The sequence below is a fragment of the Nicotiana tomentosiformis genome, chromosome 7 (assembly GCF_000390325.3).
Source record: "Nicotiana tomentosiformis chromosome 7, ASM39032v3, whole genome shotgun sequence".
NCBI classification, from domain to species: domain Eukaryota; kingdom Viridiplantae; phylum Streptophyta; class Magnoliopsida; order Solanales; family Solanaceae; genus Nicotiana; species Nicotiana tomentosiformis.
In genome coordinates this window covers 100,329,023-100,354,327 of record NC_090818.1, presented here as the reverse complement: position 1 = coordinate 100,354,327, position 25,305 = coordinate 100,329,023, and the positions used below count along the sequence as shown (strand labels likewise).

Below are 25,305 nucleotides of genomic sequence, written 5' to 3'. Positions count from 1 at the left end.
GTTCCTTTTAGCAAAGGCTTATTGGCATAGACTTTTAATAGTCGTGCAAAAGGATAGGCGTGAAAGTTATAGGTGCATGGTTGTGAGTCTAAGTGGGAGATTGTTAGGGCATATACTATTAATCATGCATTTAGATATAGTATATTCTAATAATTGTCATGGTTAAAAGTCTAAGTGGGAGATTGTTGGGATATATTGTAACAACCTGACTTGTCCTTTTAAGAATTTACAATATGTTCGGTGGCTTAAGGTCTCGAGCAGCTTTGAAACGTGTATTATGACTTGTGAGTGTGGTCAAGTTTGGTTTTCGGATGATTCAGGATTTAATTGAAAGAATAATTCTTGTTTGGGAAGCTTAAATTGAAATAATTGACCGGATGGTGAATTATGTTTAAACGACCCCGAAATAGAGTTTTGATGATTTCAATAGCTCTGTATGGTGATTTTGGACTTAGGAGCATGTCCGAATTTTTTTTTTGGAAGTCCGTAGTGAAATTTTGCTTGAAATGGCGAAAGTTGAATTTTTGGGAAGTTTGACTGGGGAGTTGGCTTTTTGATTTTGGACTCGAAATCCAGTTCTGAAAATTTTTATAGATCTGTTATGTCATTTATAACTTGTGTGCAAAATTTGAGGTCAATCGGAATATATTTGGTAGGTTTCGGCATCGAATGTAGAAGTTGAAAATTCCTAATTTCCTTAAACTTGAATTAGGGTATGATTCGTGATTTTAGCGTTATTTTATATGATTTGAGGTTTCAACAAAGTTCGTATGATATTTTAGGACTTGTTGGTGTATTAGATTGAGGTCCCGAGGGCCTCGGGTGAGTTTCAGAGTGGTTTCGGATCAATTTTTAACTAATGGTTTTTTTTACAGCAATGTGCGAAATTTCTGATGTGCATAGCTGACTTTGGAAGGTTATATCTCGAAATCTATAAGGAATCTGGAAATTTACAAAACAAGAAAACTGTAGCTCTTTGATTCTAGTTTCAAGAATGATCAATCATTCATCATTCAGACACTTGTACAAAAAGTTATGATTGATTAACTGAAGCTGCTACTGCAGATTTTGGCTACAACAATGTGCATCGCAAGAAATTTCTGTTGCACAGGGCTGACTTTGGGAGCTTATATCTCGCAATCTATAAGAAGTTGGGAGATGAGAAAAACATGAAAGTTGTAGCCCTTTGTATCTAGTTTTCAAAAATTTAAACCTTTTGACAGTTGGAATTGAGACAAGAAGTTATGGTTGATACACTACAAGCTGTTGGGGAAGAGTTTTGGAAGAGTTTGATGTTTTCAGCATAAGCATGTAATGATCCAAAGGTCCATTTTTAGTTCTAGAGATTGAAATTCGATTTCGAGACTTCCAGAATTTTGATAATGAATTATAGGAGTTATCTGGAAAGTTTGGTCTAATTTCATCAAGTCGCGATTGAGTTTTTAGCGCGAAACATGAGTTAATTGTCTAACGAGTAAAATTGGCATCACATTGAATAGATGAGCTCCGAATTGAGTTTCAATTTAATGACTAGGTTCGTATTATTATTTGTGACTCATAGGAATAAGAATCGTCAAATTCCGAGTTCGTATGTTGCAGTTTGAGCCTTTTTAGTGAAAAATATAACTCTTGGTGCAAGCAAGTTCTGGTGTGGACTTTTAGTGACGAAAAATGGACTTTTCGTAATGGAAAATGGACTTTTAGTGACGGATGGGCAGAAACTTAAGGACCAAACATGGTCATTTTCTTCATTTCATTTTTGGATTTTTGGAGCACGGTTCCTGGGCGATTTTGAGGATTTCTTCACGACTTCGACTTGGGTAAGTGTCCTATATCCAAAAGTGATTACATTTCATAAATCTATGGTTATATTCATCATTTATTTCGGATTTAAATGGAAGAAATCAAGATTTTTGCAAAACTTTTCAAGAACGGTCGAGTTGTTATCGAAATTTGATAAAATTGGTATGGGTGGACTCGTAATTGAATGGGTTGTTGGATTTTGTAAGTTTCATCGGATTTCGAGATGTGGGCCCCACAGACGATTTTTGAGTTAAATTTTAGATTTTGTTGGAAAATTAGTATTTTCATATGGAATTAATTCCTATAATTAGTATTGACTGAATTGAATTAATTTGGATAGATTTGAGCTGTTCGAAGGTCAATTCAAGCAAGAATACAATTTTGAAATATCGGCATAACTTCAAAAAGGTAAGTATCTTGCCTAACCTTGAATGGGGGAATTACCCCTTAGGCATTGAGTCTTATGTAGAAATTGTGTGATTAAAAGCCGTGTACGCAAGGTGATGAGTACGTACTTGATTTATATGTATAAATTATATCGGTTAAAATTTGTAGACACCCTTATGTATTAAATTGAAAAATTGTTGGAACTTAGTAAATCCTTGAATTGTCATGCCTCGTTCCTTGTTTGTAGAAATTATATTTTATATGATAATTTGGTGTTATTGTCACTTGGATTTTTATGTGAATTTCGTGTGCTTGTTGATTTGATATTTTTCTTGGAATTAAATTCATTATTGAATCCTTATCTGCAAAAAAAATTATTAAATAAGTTTAAAATGAGGCATTAATTTATACTTATTAAAATCTTGATTAAAGAAATCGTTGTCCTATGCTGAGTTACCTTTCTATCTCTGTTGTTGTTGTGAGATTTTCTATACGTTGTGTGGAGCCTTGTGCTATTTTTGATAAATTTATTGATTTTACTATATCATTGGAATTGGTTGTGGCCATTGGGCAAATTGTGATATGAATTGATTGTGTTCTGTTATCGTGATAATATTCAGTGTAAATTGTTGTGTGATTTGAGTTATTATTATGAGGATATAAGGGTGGCATTTCACTGTTGATATTATGTAGGTATAAGGGTGGCATTTCACTGTGGTTATTTGTATTGGGATATTGTCTGGGCAGGGTGATAAGGGTGAATATTATACGGAGCGATAAGGATGGCTATTAATATTGTTAGGGTTGAGGGATAAGGGAGGTTATTATAGGAGTGATAAGGGTGGCTATAGGAGAGATAAGGGTGACTATTGTCAGAGATGTTATGTGATGATGTGGAGTTATTGTGTTGGTAATTTTTATGTGATGATGTGGGGTTATTGTGTTGGTAATTTTCATGTGATGTTGTGATTTTTCTTGTGTTTATTTTTATATCTTGTGCAACTTATCTTGTTGTTTTGGTAAACTTGATAATAGTCTGATCTATGTTGACGTTGGGAGCCTGTGGCTATTGCCAAGCGAATTATGTTATATGGGATCAGGTTGCACGCCGCAACAGGTATGATTAATGTTATATGGGATTGGGTTGCACGCCGCAACAGATATGAAATGTGGGCATGAGGTGCCGGGGAAAATATGATGATGATATTGGCACGTGAGTTATCCGTGCGGTTGTAATAGAGATATTGGCGCGAGGTGCCGTGGAAATATGAAAGTGAGCTGAGACCCGTATTTTATGATTATGAGATGAGGTGTCACAAGGTGACTTTTATTTGAAAGGATTATATTCCAAATATTATTCGAAAGAATTATATTCGAAAAACATATATTTGAAAGAATTATATTTAAAGGATATTATTTGAAAGAATTATATTCGAAAGATATGTATTTGAAAGAATTATATTTGAAGGATATTTAATTGAAAGAAGTATGTTCGAAATATATTTATTGGAAAGTATTACATTCTAAAGATTTCTATTGAAAAACTTATAGATGAAAGATGTATATTTTGAAGGACTTGATTATTGGTTGTACTTGTGTTCATTACCTGTTTGAGCAATATTTATGGAGTTCTTGCTTGTAGCGACCCGACCGGTCGTTTTGAGCTCTAGCGCGTCGTTCAGTAGTTTGAGGCCATGAGCAACTTCACTTCAGGTATTATGACTTGTACACGTGGTCGGAATTGAAATTTCAGAAGTTCAGAGTTGATTTGAAAAGAAAATTCTCATTTCGGAAGCTTTAAGTTGGAAGAATTGACTAAGGTTGGATTTTTGAGTAATCGATCTCGGAATCGGGATTTGAAGGTTCCAACAGGTTTGTATGATAAATTCAAACTTGGGCGTATGTCCGGATCGGGTTTTGGATGACCCAGGAGAGTTTCGGTGCCTATTGTGGAAGTTGGCATTTTGGAAGAATTTCATAAATTTGGATTGAAGTGCATTTCAATGTTATCAATGGTTTAATCGGCATAGTGATGGCAATGATCAGCTCCTTCAGTGTGTTGGGTTATTCATGTGATTGGTGACGGTACGTGCGAGGTTTGACGGTCGCCGTAACTGATCTTATTTGGAGGCTTTCGAGTATTATGGCCTGTTATGTGTAGATGGATCCCGGAAGGGTTATGGTGGTTTACACCACTACTTGAGGTTGGTATTTTCTGCGGATATGAGGATTCAGTCGCGTGTTGCAATGGTTCTCTTAGAATGAGTTAAGTAAAAGGTTTCTACGTGATGAAGTATTAACCCTACTAGAAGTTCGGAAGTTAAGACAAAATGTTTGTGCTCTTGCGCATTTGCATGATTAAGTCCAGTGATCAATATGGGATTTGGAAGTTGAGGATCAAGGTTGCGGTTCGATGTTGGCAAGAATGTCACGAGCTCGGATGAGTGAGAAAGGACTCAGATGGTTAGAGCCAGCTGGCATTGTTTTTAGCGTCATGTGAGATCGGTGTCCTGCGTAAGAGGTTTTGAATAGTGATTTCAGATTTTAGATTTGCTTTACAACATTTGTGCGGCCGGTGGTATAGATGTGCAAACTTGTTAAATGGTGCGGAAGGTCGCGGGAGCACGTCCCACAGGGAGATTGTATAAGTGTGACATGTAGTCACTTGATTGATCGAAGATTGGAGCCAAGTATAGGGATTGCGGTACTATTGTTCATGTGAGAATTTATGCCTGGAGGCCGCTCGGTTTATTTGGTTGTGGACTGTGGAAGTTTGTTCTGGTTACGATGGATGTTCTCGTGTGTTATGAAAAAAAGGGTTATTATGGATCCTTGAAAGGTTATTAGCCTAGTACGGTGCGATCAGAATTGGCTTGAGGTCTGTGGATGGATTTAAATGTGAATGTGGGCTCTATGTCAGGACGGATGTGTGCATTTCAGCATAGCGCTCCTTATGGAGGAGTATTCAGACGTTGGATGTTATTTCGTCGTCGGCTATTTCATGTAATACTATATTATGTCGTGTGAGTTGTGAAACGACTTGATAAATTTCTTATGTGTTGAGGTTCCGCGTAGCGTCGGTGTTATGTGAGTGGGATGGCTCTCGATATTCAGATCATATATCACACCTTAGTTGTGCTTGAGTTTTGTAGCGTATGGCGTTGTTTATCCTCCCAGTGATGGTATTATGCACTTAGTGTGCTTGTGGCCGATATTCGGGTATTTTCTAGTAATGAGCATTCTAGCTCGGTAAGTATTTTCTTATAGATGTTATGTGTGGATCGGGTAGCACGCCGCCACGGGTATGTTGTTTGGATCGGGTTGTGCGCCGCAACCGTGTATTATTGAGTACAATCCCTTATATTCTCTTTTGTGTGTTTTGTGTCCCATTTTCTGAGGAAGGTTCATGACACCTTTTCGGTTGTCTAATTAGTTGCATGGGTTGAGTAATCCCTTCCATAGTTCATTTTTCCTTATGTATCACGTTCGAGTTGGTAGCTTGTCGGCACATTGTGGCATCACATGAGACTTTTGATCGTGTCTGAGGTGGCTTATTACCTGAGTAGCTTGTACTGGGTGAGACGAGATTTTTGGATCTGGGATTAGTGCGATCGGATTATATGAAGTATATTAAAGAGCAAATACCATTATTTGGTTCATAATGAGGTGATGATTCTAGTCAAGAGGAGAGGTTCAATGGTTTGTTGACTCGGCAGTTGGTTATGAATTTCTACACATCTCTTCCGTCGTGGTGGTATTGCCAGAGTTGAAACAGGACTTATATATGTCATGAGGTGTATTGTGTGCATTGGATTCGTGAGATTTCGGCTATTATGATCAGAGAATGTTATTATGGTCATGTGAATGTTGCTGTGCATGGTATGAATTCAGCAAACGTATGCAGTCATGTTCTGGTACATCGTGTGGTGATTGTTACGATGTTCGTATGTGGGAAGCCGACCTGGCAGAGAATTCCGGATGTTGGAACTGGGCTCTAAGGCTTATTTGCCTAAGTAAAAGAGAATATCTTTAGATTTGATCGAGCTAATGTGCTCAACTGTGTTGTGGTAGCACGATTAGGTGCACGAGGTGTTAAATAGTGATTTCGGACAACTCCAGCGCAGTTCTTAGCACGTTCAAGGACGAACGTATGTTTAAGTGGGAGAGAATGTAACGACCCGATCTGTCGTTTTGGTCTTTAGTGCGTCGTTCAACAGTTTGAGGCCATGAGCAACTTCACTTCAAGTATTATGACTTGTACGCATGGTCGAAATTGAAATTTCGAAAGTTTAGAGTTGATTTGAAAAGAAATTTTTCATTTCGGAAGGTTTAAGTTGCAAGAATTGACTAAGGTTGGATTTTTGAGTAAACAATCTTGGAATCAGGATTTGAAGGTTCCAACAGGTTCGTATGATGAATTCGGACTTGGGCGTATGTCCGGATCGGATTTTGGATTACCCAGGAGCGTTTCGGTGCCTATTGTGGAAGTTGGCATTTTGGAAGAATTTCATAAATTTGGGTTGAAGTGCATTTCAATGTTATCAATGTCCGTTTGGGATTCCTAGTCTGGGAATAGCTCCGTATGAGGATTTTGGTATTGGGAGCACATCCGGACGTTCACCTCGGCAGGTTAATAGATGCATCTATGGTTCACACCATTCGACCCTCGACAGTGCAAAATTTACTTTTACATTGGATCGAGTCGTGCACCTCGGCATTTTCTAAATATATATTATCCTCATGGAATCGTGTGTAACGTTTGGCAAGAAGCCAGTGTATCTGAGGGTTTTTCCCTGATTTGGATTATGACAACCTCTTTGATGAAATCCACTATATCTATACATATGCTCCGGTTACGGAGGGAACTTGCTAGTTGAGAGCTTGAGTAAATTGTAAAGAGGAAAATTGTACAACATATTTTATACTTGTTTGTTTCATATATTTACTCTGTCCCCTCCTATGGCTTCACGCCAAGTGAGGGGAGCCCACTATCCACGATCAGATTGCAGGGTCATGTGTTATATCAGTTTTGGCTTGAGATGTATATATGTGGTATTGAAAGGTTATCCAAAATTGTATATGATTAAGAGCTGAGATTTGTATGGGATGATATTGGGACTTGCGGTATTCCCGCGTCCTTAATAATTCTACATTTCAGTATCAGCGGGGTCATGAAAACAATTTCAGAATACTCGTGGTGCTCCAGTAAGTTCTTTTAATTCACCACCGGCACAGGGTTCCTATAATGGTTATTCCAGTTATCTAGTACAGACTCAGTATGAGCAGCCAAACCCGCAGAGGGGTTGTTATGAATGTGGTGATACTAGGCATATCATGAGAGATTGTCCCAGACTTGGGAAGGGTGGATTTTATCAGAACACTCAGGCGATGGGCCCCAATGTAGTTACTACCCCACGTGCACAGCTAGTTAGAGGTAGAGGACAGGAGGGTAGAGGGCTCCTTAGAGGGGGAGGCCCAGTCCGTTGATATATTCGCTATGGTGTGGCTAAGGCCACTATACCAGATGGTGTCGTTACAGGTATGATCTTGATTTGTTATAAAAGGATATTTTTCCTTAATTTGATTCGGTTCTGAATAATGAGGTGAGTCCTCCTATTATGCTCTGCTTATGGGTGAGCTTCGTAATTTTGTGACCTACTTATATGTTTATCCCTGTTGGGAGATTTGATGATGTTAGCCCGTGTTTATCATTTTTATTTTTGTACACCATTGAGGGCTATAAGTGTCACAACCCAAAAATCTCATCGCAGGCGTCGTGATGGCACTTAGTCTCTAAGATTAAGTAAGCCGATTATAATCATAATTCAAGCCTTTTTTTTATAAATTAATACAAACTCCCAAGACTGGTAATACTGAGTCACGAACTCTAACTGAATACATGTAATTATCTCGAGGATCGAATATACAGTACTGATCGAATAAGAAATTAACAGTACAATAAAATGGAAAGACTCCAAGGGACTGCGATGACCAAGTAGTCCTACCTTGAATCCTTGCGATCATATTCTAATCTCTGCCCGAATCCGATATCTTCAATACCTGGCTCTGCATAAAAAATATGCAGAAGTGTAGTGTGAGTACACCACGGTCGGTACCCAGTAAGTATCAAGACTAACCTCAGTGGAGTAGTGATGAGGTACAGTCAAGACACTCACTAGTCAAATAATTTGTGCAATAGTATACAAAAATAATAGAACACAAATAGCAGTGATAGCAACACCAATCAACTAGTGATTTAAACAGCATGGTATCAGGAACACCATAAATATTACTCAAACGAATAATAAACACAAGTACAACCAATTAATCAAGTCCTTCAAAATATACATCTTTTATCTATAAGTTTTTCAATAAAAGTCTCTAGAATATAATTCTTTTGAATAAATATGTTTCGAATATACATCCTTCAAATAAATATCTTTCCATGATAATTCTTTAAAATAAATATCTTTCGAATATAATTCTTTCAAATAAATATCTTCCGAATAAAATTATTTCAAATAAAAGTTACCATGTGACACCTCATTTAACTTTTCTGGTGTGAGAAATATATTCAACATATCACATCAAATGGCACGACAATACCTTCGTTCACTTGTCTCATTCTCACGCAATATATATATATATATATATATATATATATATATATATATATATGTAGATCAAATTAATTGGCACGGTAACACCCTTCGTGCATTTATATCTTTCTCACCATGTATATATATAACAGTACCAACTAGGTGGGATAAATGCCAATAACAATAAGAGAAATAAAGTGGAGGTACACAGGAAGCAACAGCGACTACAAGTCACATAGAAAACATAGGTATACAATAACATCTCAAGATAAAGGCATTAATGTATACACAACAAAACGATATCACAATATAATGTATGTCTCTCATCCTCGCATGCACGGAAACACCCTTCGTGCCATGAATATATGATGATATAAAAATAATTGCACGGCATCACCCTTCGTGCTTTTACTCTCATCCTCACTTGATAATATAAATGAAATGACACGGCATCACCCTTCGTGCTTTACACTCTCAATGGCACGGCATCACCCTTCGTGCTTTACACTCTCCCTCACATGATAATATAATTCAAATGGTACGGCATCACCCTTCGTGCTTTACACTCTCAAATGGCACGGCATCACCCTTCGTGCTTTACACTCTCCCTCACATGATAATATAATTCAAATGGTACGACATCACCCTTCGTGCTTTACACTCTCAAATGGAACGGCGTCATCCTTCGTGCTTTACACTCTTCCTTACCAAGCACATGTATATCATTAACAAGCAAGGTAGGAAGCATAAATAACATCAAGGAGAGTGTTTAAACTACAACACAATACAATAATTCATATCACAATTTGTCACTGACCACAACTAATATCCAAATATGTAGCAGAATCAATAAATTTCTCAACAATTAGCCCAAGGCTCCACACAACGTATATAAAACTTCAAAACAATCAACAGAGGTGAAGAATACTTAGTATAGGGCAACGCCTTCATTAATACAAATTCTTGATAATTATATTAACTCCTCAATTTAAACTTATTTAATAAATATTTTTAGATAAGGATTTCAACATGAATTTAATTCCAAGAATAATATCAAATCAACAAATACACGGAATTCACATAAAATCCAAATGACAATAACACCAAATTATTATATAAAATACAAACTTGACAAATAAGGAATGAGACGTGATAATTCAAGGATTTACTAATGCCAATAATTATCCAATTTAATACATAAAAATGCCAAAAACATTAAATCAATAAAATTTGCACATATAAGCCCGAGTACATACTCATCACCTTGCGTACACAGCTTCCAATCATACAATTTTTACATAAGACTCAATGCCTAAGGGGTAATTCCCCCACTCAAGGTTAAGCAAGATACATAACTTTTTGAAGTTATGCCGATATTCCGAAATCGCCTTCTTGCTTGAATTGACCTCCTTACAGCTCAAATCTATCCAAATTAGTTGTACAACTTCATTAAAATTCATCGAAAATAATTCCGGATAATAATACGCTGACTTAAATATTTATTCCAAAAAGTCAACAAAAGTCAACGTGGGGCCTTCCTCTCGAAACCCAACATAATTTTCATGAAATCCGAACACCCATTCCGATACGAGTTCAACCATACCAATTTTATCAAATTCCGATAGCAACTCGACCTCCAAATCTTAAATTTTCGTTTTTGGAAGATTTTGCCAAAATCTTGATTTCTTCCATTAAAATCCGAATTAAACAATGAATATAATCATAGATTCATGAAATATAAACATTTTAGGATATAGAACACTTACCCCAATCCATATGGTAAAAAGCGCCTCAAAAATTGCTTCAATCCGAGCTCCATAGCTCCAAATATGTTAAAGATGGCTGAAACCTCGAAATATAGCTACTGCCCAGGTATTTACTCTTCGCGATCGCGAAGCACAAAATTTTTCAGCCCCAAAATTGCTCTTCGCGATCGCGAAGAACAAACTCTCCAACTCTTCCCGGCATCCTAGTATAATGGTCATAACGTTTTGTAAAAAAACTCCAAAATGCAAATTGTTTAGCTTTCTGAAAACTAGACACCAAGAGCTATAACTTTCATTTGTTTCTCATCTCCCAATTCCTTATAGATTGCTAGATATAAGCTTCCAAAGTCAGCCTTGTGCAATAGAGATTTCCAAACTCTTCCCAGACAACCTATAATGCATCCACCATAACTTTTTATACACAACTCCAAATGACAAATGGTTTACCTTTCTGAAAACTAGACATCAAGGCTACAACTTTCGTTTTTGGATCATCTCCAAATTCCTTATAAATTGCGAGATATAAACTTCCAAAGTCGGGTTAGTGCAGCAGAGATTTTGTTCTAAGGGGTCGCGAAAGAGATTCCGCGATCGCGATTCACAAGGCCCCAAACTGTTGTTTGCTCTTCGCGAACGCGACCAAATGTTCGCAATCGCGATGCACACCTTTGTAGGCAGAAACCAGCAATTAAAAATGGCCTAGAAATGGTCCGAAACCGTCCCGAAACTCTCCCGAGCCCCTCGGAACCTCAACCAAATATACCAACAAGTCCTAAAATATCATACGAACATAGTCGAAGCCTCGAATCACATCAGACAACGCTAAAACCATGAAGCACACCTCAATTCAAGCCTAATGAACTTTGAACTTTCAAATTCTATATCTTGTGTCGAAATACATCAAATCAATCCGGAATAACATCAAATTTTGCATACAATTCATAAATGACATAACAAAGTTATTCCAATTTGTAGAATCGAATTTTGACCTTGATATCAAAATGTCAAGCCCCCGGTCAAACTTCCCAAAAATTCAACTTTTGGCATTTCAAGCCTAATTCCACTACGGACCTCCAAATAATTTTTTAGACATGCTCCTAAGTCCAAAATTACCATACGGATCTATTGGAATCATCAGAATTAAATTCCGAGGTCGTTTACATATAAGTCAATATCCGGTCAACTTTTTGAACTTAAGTTTTCAATTATGAGACTAAGTATCTCATTTCACTGCGAAATCCTTTCAGACCCGAACCAACTAAGCCGATAAGTCATAAATCAATTGTAAGGCATAAATTGAATAGTAAATTGGGGAACGGAATTATAATACTCAAAACGACCGGTCGGGTCGTTACAATAAGTCCAAAAGTGATTTTTATTACTCACTACAATGGGTTTTGACGTGATTTCGGAATAATTGATTTCAATTTTATGAATTTTATGCCCTGTTGGAATGAGGGGTTCATTATGTGTTGAGAAAATTGTTTACGACATTTATTGAAAAGAAGAAAGAATAGAATTTGAAATTTTCAGTTGGCACAATGTGCAAAATACTTGTGATTCGGAGTTGAGGATGAGATCCTTGTATTTTTTATATATGATGTGAAATATTTAAACTGGGCTACAAGACGCGGTGGAATTTATATAAGGACAAGGTCCTTGTGGTGAAAAATTTATGAGTTTAAATTCTCCCTTTGTGAAATTAAATTTCAACTATAGTATTAATGGGGAGTCATGACTGTTAGGCTTATTTGATAATTCTTTTATATGTTTCTGTGCATATTTAGCCATATTCGTGCTATAAATATTGCATTTTAGCCTATAAGGTGAGTGCACAGGTGGTGTTAAATGTGACTCGTTGATTCAGATAAATAATTATGAGGTCTTCATGCCTCGCGTGTTGCTGTCGATGTTGAAAAAATTAGAATTGAGATTTAGTTAATATGAGATTAATTGAGGATGCTGGAATTAATTATAAACAACTATTATGACCAGAGATGTGGTTATGGGCATTTATTGATGTGTGCGTAGGCACGAGTTGCTATAGCTGGTTGAAACTAATACCGTGCATTAATGTGATAATAAGGTCTTTTGAAATTAATTGGAGTGTAAGAAGTTGGCTTTAAAGTTTATAAATGAGGATAAAAGAAATAATCTCAACTGAGATGGTGTTGTCGGAACCATGCTAAATTGTGGTGACGTAGAATCACCAGTGAGTATGTGTGTAATAATACACTCAGAAATTTAATGTCCTCAGAATAATTCTTGGCACGTTCGCGGATGAACGTATGTTTTAAGAGGAGGGGGATGTAACTACCCGACTTGTCATTTTAAGAATTTATATTCCGTTCGGGGGCTTAAGGTCTCGAGCAGCTTTGAAATGTGTATTATGACTTGCGAGGGTGGTCAAGTTTGGTTTTCGGATGATTCCGGATTTAATTGAAAGAACAATTCTTGTTTTGGAAGCTTAAGTTGAAATAATTGACCGGAGGGTGAATTATGTGTAAACGACCCCGAAATGGAGTTTTGATGATTCCAATAGCTCTGTAAGGTGATTTTGGACTTAGGATTTTCGTATCTGGAAAAGTTGTTGGAAGTCCATAGTGAAATTTTACTTGAAATGGTGAAAGTTAAATTTTTCGGAATTTTGACTGGGGACTTGACTTTTTGATATCGAAGTCAGAATCCAGTTCTGAAAATTTTCATAGATCCGTTATGTCATTTATGTTTTGTGTGCAAAATTTGAGATCAATCGGAATTGATTTGATAGGTTTCGACATCGACTGTAGAAGTTGAAAATACTTAATTTTCTTAAGCTTGAATTGGGGTATGATTCGTGGTTTTAGCATTGCTTTATGTTATTTGAGATTTCAACTAATTTCTTATAATATTTTAGGACTTGTTGGTGTATTGCATTGAGGTCCCGAGGGCCTCGGGTGAGTTTCAGAGTGATTTCAGATTATTTTTTAACTGCTGGTTTTTTTGACAGCAATGTGCGAAGTTTCTGATGCGCAGAGCAGCTTTTGGAAGCTTATGTCTCAAAATCCATAAGGAATCTGGAAGTTTACAAAACAAGAAAGTTGTAGCCCTTTGATTCTAGTTTTCAGAATGATAAACTATTTATCATTCAGACATTTGTACAAAAGGTTATGATCAACTGACTGAAGCTGGTACTGCAGATTTTGGCTACAGCGGTGTGCATCGCCAGAAATTTCTGTTGCACAGGGCTGACTTTGGGAGCTTATATCTCGCAATATATAAGTAGTTGGGCGATGAGAAAAACATGAAAGTTGTAGCACTTTGTATCTAGTTTGCAAAAATCTAAATCGTTTGACAGTTGGAGTTGAGTAGAAGAAGTTATGGTTGATAAACTACAGGCTATCGGGGAAGAGTTTTGGAAGAGTTTGATGTTTTCAGCATAAGCATGTAATGATCCAAAGGTCCATTTTTAGTTCTAGAGATTGAAATTCTATTTCGAGACTTCCGGGATTTTGATAATGAATTATATGACTGATCTGGAAAGTTTAGTCTAATTTCATCATGTCGCGATTGGGTTTTTAGCTCGAAACATGAGTTAATTATTTAACGAGCGAAATTGGTATCGCATTGAGCTAATGAGCTCCGAATTGAGTTTCGATTGAACGACTAGGTTTGTTTTATTATTTGTGACTCATAGGAATAAGAATCGTCGAATTCCGAGCTTGTATGATGGAGTTAGAGCATTTTTAGTGAAAATAACAACTGCTGGTGCAAGCAAGTTCTGGTGTGGACTTTTAGTGACAAAAAATAGACTTTTCGTGATAGAAAATGGACTTTTACTGACAGATGGGCAAAAATTTAAGGACCAAACATGGTCATTTTCTTCATTTCATTTTTGGATTTTTGGAGCACGGTTCTTGGATGAATTTGAGGATTTCTTTACGACTTTGACTTGGGTAAGTATCCTATATTCAAAAGTGATTATATTTCATAAATCCAAGGTTATATTCATCATTTATTTCGAATTTAAATGGAAGAAATCAAGACTTTTGCCAAACTTTTCAAGAACGAATATTTTAGATTTGGAGGTCGAGTTGTTATCGGAATTTGATAAAATTGGTATGCGTGGACTCGTAATTGAATGAGTTATCAGATTTTGTGAGTTTCGTTGGATTCTGAGACGTGGACCCTACGGGCAATTTTTGAGTTAAATTTCGGATTTTATTGGAAAATTAGTATTTTCATATGGAATTAATTCCTATAGTTAGTATTGATTGAATTGAATTAATTTGGATAGATTTGAGTTGTCTAAAGGTCAATTCAAGCAAGAATGCAATTTTGAAATATCGACATAACTTCAAAAAGGTAAGTATCTTGCCTAACCTTGAGTGTGGGAATTACCCCTTAGGCATTGAGTCTTATGTGGAAATTGTGTGATTGAAAGCTGTGTACGCAAGGTGATGAGTACGTACTTAGTTTATATGTACAAATTATATCGTTTAAAATTCATAGGCACCCTTATGTATTAAATTGGAAAATTGTTGGAACTTAGTAAATCCTTGAATTGTCATGCCTCGTTCCTTGTTTGTCGAAATTGTATTTTATATGATAATTTGGTGTTATTGTCACTTGGATTTTTATGTGAATTCTGTGTGCTTGTTGATTTGATATATTTCTTGGAATTAAATTCATTATTGAATCCTTATCTGCAAAAAGAATTATTAAATAAGTTTAAAATGAGGCATTAATTTATACTTATTAAAATCTGTATTAAAGAAGTCGTTGTCCTATGATGAGTTACATTCCATCTCTGTTGTTGTTTTGAGATTTTATATACGTTGTGTGGAGCCTTGGTCTATTTTTGAGAAATTTATTGATTTTACTATATCATTGGAATTAATTGTGGCCATTGGGAAAATTGTGATATGAATTGATTGTGTTCTGTTGTCGTGATAATATTCTGTGTAAATTATTGTGTGATTTGAGTTATTATTATGAGGATATAAGGGTGACATTTCACTGTTGATATTATGTGGGTATAAGGGTGGCTTTTACTGTGGTTATCTGTGTTGGGATATTGTCTGGGCAGGGTGATAAGGGTGGCTATTATACGGAGCGATAAGGGTGGCTATTAATATTGTTAGGGCGGAGGGATAAAGGGAGGTTATTATAGGAGTGATAAGGGTGGCTATAGAAGAGATAAGGGTGACTATTGTCAGAGATGTTATGTGATGATGTAGAGTTATTGTGTTAGTAATTTTTATGTGATGATGTGGGGTTATTGCGTTGGTAATTTTCATGTGATGTTGTGATTTTTCTTGTGTTTATTTTTATATCTTGTGCAACTTATCATGTTGTTTCGGTAAACTTGATAATAGTCTGATCTATGTTGACATTGGGAGCATGTGGCTATTTTCAGGCAGATTATGTTATATGGGATCGGGTTGCACGCCGCAACCGGTATGATTAATGTTATATGGGATCGGGTTGCACGCCACAAAAGCTGTGAAATGTGAGCACGAGGTGCCGGAAAAAATATGATGATGATATTGGCACGTGAGTTGTCCGTGCGGTTGTGATAGAGATATTGGCGCGAGGTGCCGTGAAAATATGAAAGTGAGCTGAGACCCGTATTTTATGATTATGAGATGAGGTGTCACAAGGTGACTTTTATTTGAAAGGATTATATTCCAAATATTATTCGAAAGAATTATATTCAAAAGTCATTTATTTGAAAGAATTATATCTGAAGGATATTATTTTAAAGTATTATATTCGAAAGATATTTATTTGAAAGAATTATATTTGAAGGATATTTAATTGAAAGAAGTATGTTCGAAATATATTTATTGGAAAGGATTATATTATAGAGATTTCTATTGAGAAACTTATAGATGAAAGATGTATATTTTGAAGGACTTGATTATTGGTTGTACTTGTGTTCATTACCTGTTTGAGCAATATTTATAGAGTTCTTGCTGCCTTACTGTTTTCATCACTAGTTGATTATTGTTTCTATCACTGCTATTTATTTTTCTATTAATTTTGTATACTATATTGCATATGTTATTAGACTAGTGAGTGCCGTGACTGTATCTCATCACTACTCCACCGAGGTTAGTCTTGATACTTACTGGGTACCGACTGTAGTGTACTCATACTACACTTCTACACATTTTTGTACAGAGCGAGATATTTGAGATATTAGACTCGGACAGAGTTAGAATGGAATCGCAAGGATTCAAGGTAGAGCTTCTTGGTCGCCGCAGTCCCTTGGAGTCTTTCTATTTTATTGTATTGTTATTCATTATTCAAACAGTATTGAGTATTCGACCCTTGAGATAATTTTATGTATTCAGTTAGAGTTCGTGACTCAGTATTACCAGTCTTGGGAGGTTGTTTGTAATTATTTCTGCTATTGGTTTCGATTATCTATTAAAAAGAATAGCTTGAATTGTAATTATAATCGGCTTACTTAGTCTTAGAGACTAAGTGCCATCACGACGCCTGTGGTGGGCTTATGGGTCGTGACATATATACTATTAACCATGAATTTTGGTTTGGATATAGTATTTATTATGGAACAATTGTTTACTCAATTTTAATAAAGTCTTAAATAGATTATATATTCGTTTGTGTCATTTACTTATATAGTAGATGATTTAGTGTATAGAGTTTAGCTTATACACGGAAGATTAAATCATCGGTTCTTATAAGTATAAAGATCATGTTCACAATCTAATGATGGAATTGGACAAACCATCAGGAATAATTGTAGCACAAGATTAAATATAATTTATCTTGATTATGGGAATGGTTTAATTCCGACTTCTTATGCTAGTACATTTTGTATGTACTGAACGGACCAAGTACAGATAAGTATTTTATACTGACTTAATAAAATGACTTCTCTAACCACTAAACGTACTTATACTTTTAATCTTGATATAATTATTATTAGTTGTGTATATTATTTATTGTTTTGATTTATTAAAAGGCGAGATTCTTTTGTGGGTCAATATGCCAGGTAAATTGGACAATGATGATATACATTGGCTAAGTAATAGTTAGTTGAAGGAATCCATGTCTCGGTCTAGAGATTGATGATACACCTTTATGAAAGCTTATAAGTTTTCACGTGTAAACCCTGTAGGTGAATTTTGTATCTGTCACATGAAATAAGTTAAGCGAAAGTCTAAAGGAAATAATCAATGAATTAAATTGCCAGTAATTTTATTCATTTTATTAGTATCTGAATCTTAACATGGGGAGTTAAATAAGGTTTAATGGAGAATTTTGAAATTGAACTGAGGAGTGCAATTACGAATTTTTAGTGGAATAATTCGTACTTTATTATGGTAGTATTAATTCAGATATTTCGAATTAAGTCCATAATAGAAGCCTTGTTAATTAAATACTGCGGTCCCTTTTGTACCCGAATAATTAGGAATTAAATGAAATTCTATTTCTTGGTGGAAAAGGAAGACCCTATAGGTTTAGGAAAATGTTTTAAACCCTAAAACCCGTGGCTATATAAATGGGTCTTATTCCACAAGGAGACTATGGGTTTTACTACACGGTTTTCCTAGGAGAAACTCGCCCACACGAGTTTCGCTAATTCCGAGCATTATTCGGGTCACACATAAGAAGACCGTGGAACTGGAGGATGATCTTGTGGATGACTTTGCTTTTGCTTGGAGGTTCCTATCGCGATTGCGGTCATGATTCAAGAGATAAGTATCGATTTTATGTTTGAATTACTTTTTGGGTCAAATTTGCAATATGCTTGGTTGGACTACATTATTTAGGTTAAAGAAAATTTATTGGGCCAAAAATATTTTAACCAAGGTTTTCGTAGATTTGGTCCGAAAAAGAAGAAAAGATAATGTTCAAGTAAATAAAATCGTAGTAATGAAAAAATCTCAACCAACATGAACTTTGCTGTCACGACCTGGAATTCCCACCTTCGGAACCGTGATGGCGCCTAATATTTCACACGCTAGGCAAGCCAACGTTAGAGAAATTCTTAAGCCAATTTTTAAATAATTCAAATAATTAAACCAATTAAACTGAACTAAAACTAAAATGAAGTACGAAGTGGCATAATAACCAATATATCTAAGTATAACCCCGGATCTGGAGTCACAAGTGCGCGAGCTACTAGAAGTTCTACAAATAGAGTCTGAAATAAATATAACTGTTTCGAATAAAATGAACAGTAAATAAGGAAAGAGGAAGGGGACTTCAAGGTCTGCGGATACCCGCAGATCTACCCCGTGTGTCCAAATGTGATAATCCAAGATGATGCACCTCACGTACAGCCGGGACCAGTACCAAAATCTGCACAAGAAGTACAGAGTGTAGTATAAGTACAACCAACCTAATGTACTCCGTAAGTGCCGAGCCTAATCTCGACGAGGCAGTGACGAGACTATGACAGGACACTCATGTAATTAAACCTGTACAAACGCGGATATATGTGCAACATAACAACAAATAGAGATTTAATACGTACGATTTGGAGGGGACATGCAAAAGGGGAACATGATACTATAGCTACAACAAGAATGACATCATAAGACAGTAAAATAAATCATCAACCAATGAAAATGGATAAACATAATGAATGAGGACGGCACGGCATCACCCATCGTGCTATTACTCTCAACCTCACCATGAAACAATAATAATGGCACGGCATCACCCTTCGTGCTTTTACTCTCAACCTCTCCATGAAATGATAAATATGGCACGACATCACCATTCGTGCTTTTACTCTCTTCCTCACTATGAATTAATCAATAAATGAAGCAATAAGTGGCACGGCATCACCCTTCATGCTTTTACTCTCTTCCTCACTATGTATTAATCAATAAATGAAGCAATAAGTGGCACGGCATCACCCTTCGTGCTTTAACACTCTCTCTTACCATGTAGTAATGAATATAAAAATTTGGGAGATAGATAATGCAAGAATAAACCTTACGTCAATAGTGGTTCCAAGATGCCAAACCTCAACTTCCAAAAATACTCAACCATCACAATTAATTCATAAATGCGGAAAGAACGATCAAGTAAGTAATAAACTAATCTAAGCATGGATGTCATAATTAAAGAAGGCAATAAATTACATGAAAACAAGTCCCACCCGCATGCTTTAACTCAACAACAACGTATAAGTACTCGTCAACTCACATATATGTTGTACCCACGCATTCGAACACATAACAAATAGGCAAACAAGTCATAATTCCTCAAGTCAAGGTTAACCACGACACTTACCTCACTTCACAATCAACTCAGAGCTCTACCTGGGCCTTTCCTCCAGAATCGGCCTCCAAACCAATCGTATCTAACCAAAATAGACTTGATAATGTCAAATAATGCTACGGGAATCAATTACAACACATAAAGTTAGGAATTTTACACGTTTTCCAAAAAGTTAAAAAACATTATCCTTGGTCCCGCTTGGTCAAAACCTAAGATTCGAACAAAAACTCGATTACACATTCACCCTGAGCGCGGTTATGTAATTTGTTTCAAAATCTAACCTCAATTCGAGGTCTAAATTCTAATTTTACAAAAATTCCTAATTCTACCCAAATTCCCAATTTTCACCTTGAAAATCCTAGGTTTAATGATGAAAACTTATAAAATGAATTGGGTAAATGAAAGAAAGTAGGTTAAGGTCACTTACCAATAAATTGAAGAAGAAAGGCTCTTGGAATAATCACTTCTAAGGTGTTTAGGGTTGAGAATTTGAAAGAATAAGCTAAAATCCCGTCTAACTCAGTTTTTACCGAGCTGCGGATGTCGCAATTACGATATTTTGTTCACAACTGCGAGAAAGAGGTCAAAAATGCGAACTCCTCTCAAAAACCCAGTCATCGCAAATGTGAGGTTTTGGTCGCAAATGCGAACCCCAAGCCCTCGCAAATGCGGACCACCTCTTCGCAAATGCGAAGATTGCCAAGAAAAATACTAAGTCGCAAATGCACTTCTGCCTTCGCAAAAGCGAAAATAGCAAATTCGCAAATGCGAACTTTTACCTCGCAAATGCGAGACTCCCCCAGTCAGCCCATGCTTACAAATGCAAATCCTTGTTCACAAAAGCGAGGCTCGCAAATGCGAGACCTGCAACAGAACACCAGTAACAAATGAGGCATCAATTATTCTACCAAGGCCAAATTCACTCGGTGGCCTATCCGAAACTCACCCGATCCCTCTAGGCTCCAAATCAAACATGCACACAAGTCCAAAAATATCATACGATCTCGCTCGCATGATCAAGAAACCAAGATAACATCTAGAACTATGAATCGGATACCAACACGAATGAATTTTTCAAAGAAACTTAAGAACATTCAATTTAACAACCGGACGTCCGAATCATATCAAATCAACTCCGTTTTGCATCAAATTTTGCACACAAGTCATAAATACTAAAACAGACCAATGCCATATTCCGGAACCGAAATTCGAACCCAATATAAATAAAGTCAAACTACGGTCAAATTTATGAATCCTTTGAGCCTTTAGACCTATAATTTTCAACAAATTGCGATAATTCAAGCTAGGGACCTCCGAATTCGATTTCGGGCATACGCCCAAGTCCCAGATCACGATACGGACCTACCGGGACAGTCAAAACATGCATCCGGGTCCGTTTGCTAAAAATGTTGACCAAAGTCAACTCAAATTAGTTTTAAAGCATGAAATCACATTTAAATCAATTTTAACATAATAGCCTTCCCAAAAAAGATACGGGCGGTGCACGCAAATCGAGGATAGATAAACAGAGCTTTTTGAGGTTTCAAAATACAGAATTAAGGGTTAAAACTCTAGATGACTTATCGGGTCATCACATTCTCTACCTCTAAAACAAACGTCAGTCCTCGAACGGACATAGAAAACTACCTAAACTGGTAAAAAGGTGTGGATATCTACTCCGCTTGTCCGACTCGGACTCCTAAGTGGATGCATCGATCGGTTGACCTATCTACTACACTCGAACTAAAAGATAACTCTTTGACCTCAAGTGTCGGACTTGCCAGGCTAGAATAGCTACCGACTCCTCCTCATAAGTCAAATCCTTGTCCAATTGGACTGAGCTTAAATCTAACACATGGGATAGATTACCGTGATACTTCCGGAGTAGGGACACATGGAATACTGGATGAACTGCGGATAAACTAGGTGGCAATGCGAGCCTGTAGGCCACCTCACCCACTCTCTCAAGAATCTCAAAGGGTTTGATATACCTAGGGCTCAACTTTCCCTTCTTCCTGAACCTCATCACACCTTCATGGGTGAAACCCGGAGAAATACTCTCCCTCCAACCATGAATGCAAAATCATGAACTCTACGGTCGGCATAACTCTTCTGCCTAGACTGAGTTGTGCAAAGTCAATCATGAATAATCTTGACCTTATCCAAGGCATCATGTACCAAATCTGTACCCAACAACCGAGCCTCCCCCGGCTCGAACCATCCAATAGGCAAATGGCATCACCTCCCGTATAATGCCTTATAAGAAGCCATCTGAATGCTCGACTAGTAACTTTTGTTGTAGGCAAACTCCGCAAGCGGCAAGAATTGATCCCAAGAACCCCTTAATCCCATAACACAAGCACGAAGCATATCCTCCAATATCTGAATAGTGCGCTCGGACTGTCCATCCGTCTGGGATGAAATGTTGTGCTCAACTCAACCTGCGTGCCCAACTCACGCTGTACTACCCTCCAGAAGTGTGTGGTGAACTGCACACCTCGATCAGAAATGATAGACATGGGCACACCATGAAGATGGATGATCTCACGGATGTAGATCTCGGCCAACCACTCTGAAGAATAGGTAACTACCACAGGAATGAAATGTGCTGACTTGGTCAGCCTGTCCATAATGACCCATACCGCGTCGAACTTCCTCTGATTCTGTGGGAGTCCAATAACAAAATTCATAATGATACATTCCCACTTCCACTCAGGAATCTCTAACTTCTGAAGAAAACCACCAGGTTTCTGATGCTCGTACTTTACTTGCTGATAATTTATGCACCGAGCCACATATGTAACTATATTCTTCTTCATCCTTCTCCACCAATAATGACGGCTCAAGTCATGATACATATTGGTGGCACCCGGATGAGTAGAATACTGGGAATTGTGGGCCTCCTCAAGAATCAACTCACGAAGCCCATCCATATTGGGCACAAAAATACTACCCTGCAACCTCAAAACTCCATCAACTCCAATAGTAACCTTCTTGGCACCACAGTGCCGCACTGTGTCCCTAAGGACAAGCAAATGAGGGTCATCATACTTCCGCTCTCTGATTCGCTCATACAAGGAAGACCGAGCGACTGTACAGGCTAGAACACGATTGGGCTCTGAAACGTCTAACCTCACGAACTGATTGGCCAAAGCCTGAATATCTGATGCAAGTGATCTCTCACCAAATGGAATGTATGCAAGGCTGCCCATAATCATCGCCTTTCTACTCAAGGCATCGACCACCACATTGACCTTCCCAGGATGATACAAAATGGCGATATCATAGACTTTCAACAGTTCCAACCACCTCATTTGCCTCAAGTTGAGATCCTTTTGCTTGAACAAATATTGTAGACTCCGATGATCCGTGAATACCTAGCACGACACGCCATAAAGGTAGTACCTCCAAATCTTCAGTGCATGAACAATGGCTGCCAACTCTAAGTCATGAACAGGGTAATTCTTCTCATGAACCTTCAACTGCCGCGACGCATATGCGATCACCGTGCCATCCTGCATCAATACTATGCCGAGCCCAATACGAGATGCATCACAATACACCGTGTAAGATCCTGAACCTGTGAGCAATACCAGCACTGGCGTCGTAGTCAAAGCAATCTTGAGCTTTCGAAATCTCAACTCACACTCGTCTGACCATCTGAACGGGGCACCCTTCTGGGTCAATCTGGTCTATGGGGCTACTATTGATGAAAACCCCTCCACAAATCGGCAGTAATAACCCGCCAAACCCAAGAAAACTCCGGATCTCTGTGGCTGAAGTGGGTCTAGGCCAGTTCTAAACTGCCTCAATCTTCTTAGGATCCACCTTTATGCCCTCTGCCGATACGACATACCCCAAAAAGGCGACTGGGTTTAACCAAAACTCGCACTTTGTAAACTTGTCATGTAACTGGCTATCTCTCAGAGTCTGAAGTACAATCCAAAGATGCTGCTCGTGCTCCTTGACGAGCTCAGAACACACACCTAAATTATGCTTGCTAATCAAATAGAGTATAGTATAATATCGTATCCACAAGGATTTGATTTAAACAGTATTCTCGTAGTTTCTAGCTTGGTTTCTATCCAAGATGATCAACAATTGAGATTTATATAATTTTTAACTAAAATTAATTAAGAATCTAAAGCTATTGACTAATGACAATCGCAACGTGGATCAAGCAAAGAAGGTTATCAATAGGAGAAGATAGGGTTTTGATGGGATAGGTGCAAAATAATTATTTGGGATCTAACTCTAGATAATTAACTTCTAATGTTCAAGTGAGTCTATCAAATTTACTCAATTATTAGTTCAAACATTAGTCAAAACTCCTCTCTCGATTATGTCTTAACCTCACGAGATGAACCATATTAAGCACGTGAAGATATGCGTTAGTGCGTAGTGGATTGATCTTTAGGAGAACCTCTATCGATTATCATCATAACTAGGTTTAATTAATGATTCAACTAGCCTCTCTCGATTACTAAGAAGAATTAAAGAACTCAACCAACAATGTAATGAAAAGATATCACAAGTTATGCCTCTCTCAGTTACACGAACAAGTGAATATAGAGGCAACAATTAAATCATCCAAAAAAGCTTCAATCCATAAAAACTAGAGTTATAATCGACAAACAATCATCAATGCACCAAATCCATCAAACCTTAAGGAGAACTACTCCATAGATATGGAGAAATTCATCACAAATAAAGTTAAAGTAGAGGAAAATATAAACTCAATCAAAACTCGAGTCTTGAGTGAGGAATGGATGATGAAATCTTTGTGCTAGTGTTCTTCCAACTCCTTCTTAGACTCCTTAGGTCGAATATGTGTCAAAACTACAAAAAATAACGTTTTTCTATGTATTTATACCAAGTAGGATCGGGCCCAGACGAAACCACCTTCTCCAAGCCGAAATAGGATATTTACTCTGTAAAAATACACAGGCGCGCAGCATTGGGCGACGCGCCATGCAGGGCATTAGTGGGGAAATCCAGAGAGCTAATTTTTGATAGACAACAAAGGATTGCACAAGCGCGGTGCCCCATGCACCGCGGCATTGGGGAATTCTCAGAATACGGATCAAATCTTGCTTTTTAACATCCAGTCTTGGTCCTCGACCCCCGAACACGATCTCAGCTTAATCCCTTGTAGTTTTACTCAGACTTCAAAGCTCCAAATAGCTCGAATTCATTGTATAACATCAACATAGCTTGGAATCACTCCTACAATGAATAAAATACACAATAAGTGCAAAACACTACCGATTAAAGCTCAAACACAAATAAAGGGCAGTGAACTAGAGTGCAATAAGTGACTAAAACACATAATTATAGCCCACCATCAACACCCCACACTTAAACCATTGCTCGTCTTTGAGCAATCAAACTACACTTCATATAGACATGACTTTGTTTCAACAACTCTCATAACTCATCACACCAAGAATATTTGAAACATATTAAGTACAATATCGTAACATCCTAGGCTCAAATTTTGA

At 37.2% G+C, this 25,305-nt stretch overlaps 1 protein-coding gene across 1 annotated transcript; it reads right to left on the bottom strand.

Moving 5' to 3' along the window:
• Positions 1-20,607: 20,607 nt before the first annotated feature.
• On the bottom strand, positions 20,608-23,118 carry LOC138896097 (uncharacterized). Its single transcript, XM_070180877.1, has 2 exons — positions 22,592-23,118; positions 20,608-20,668 (listed from the first exon to the last, which is right to left on the bottom strand). The coding sequence occupies exons 1-2, from the start codon at positions 23,116-23,118 to the stop codon at positions 20,608-20,610; spliced, it is 588 nt and encodes a 195-aa protein (XP_070036978.1).
• Positions 23,119-25,305: the final 2,187 nt, after the last annotated feature.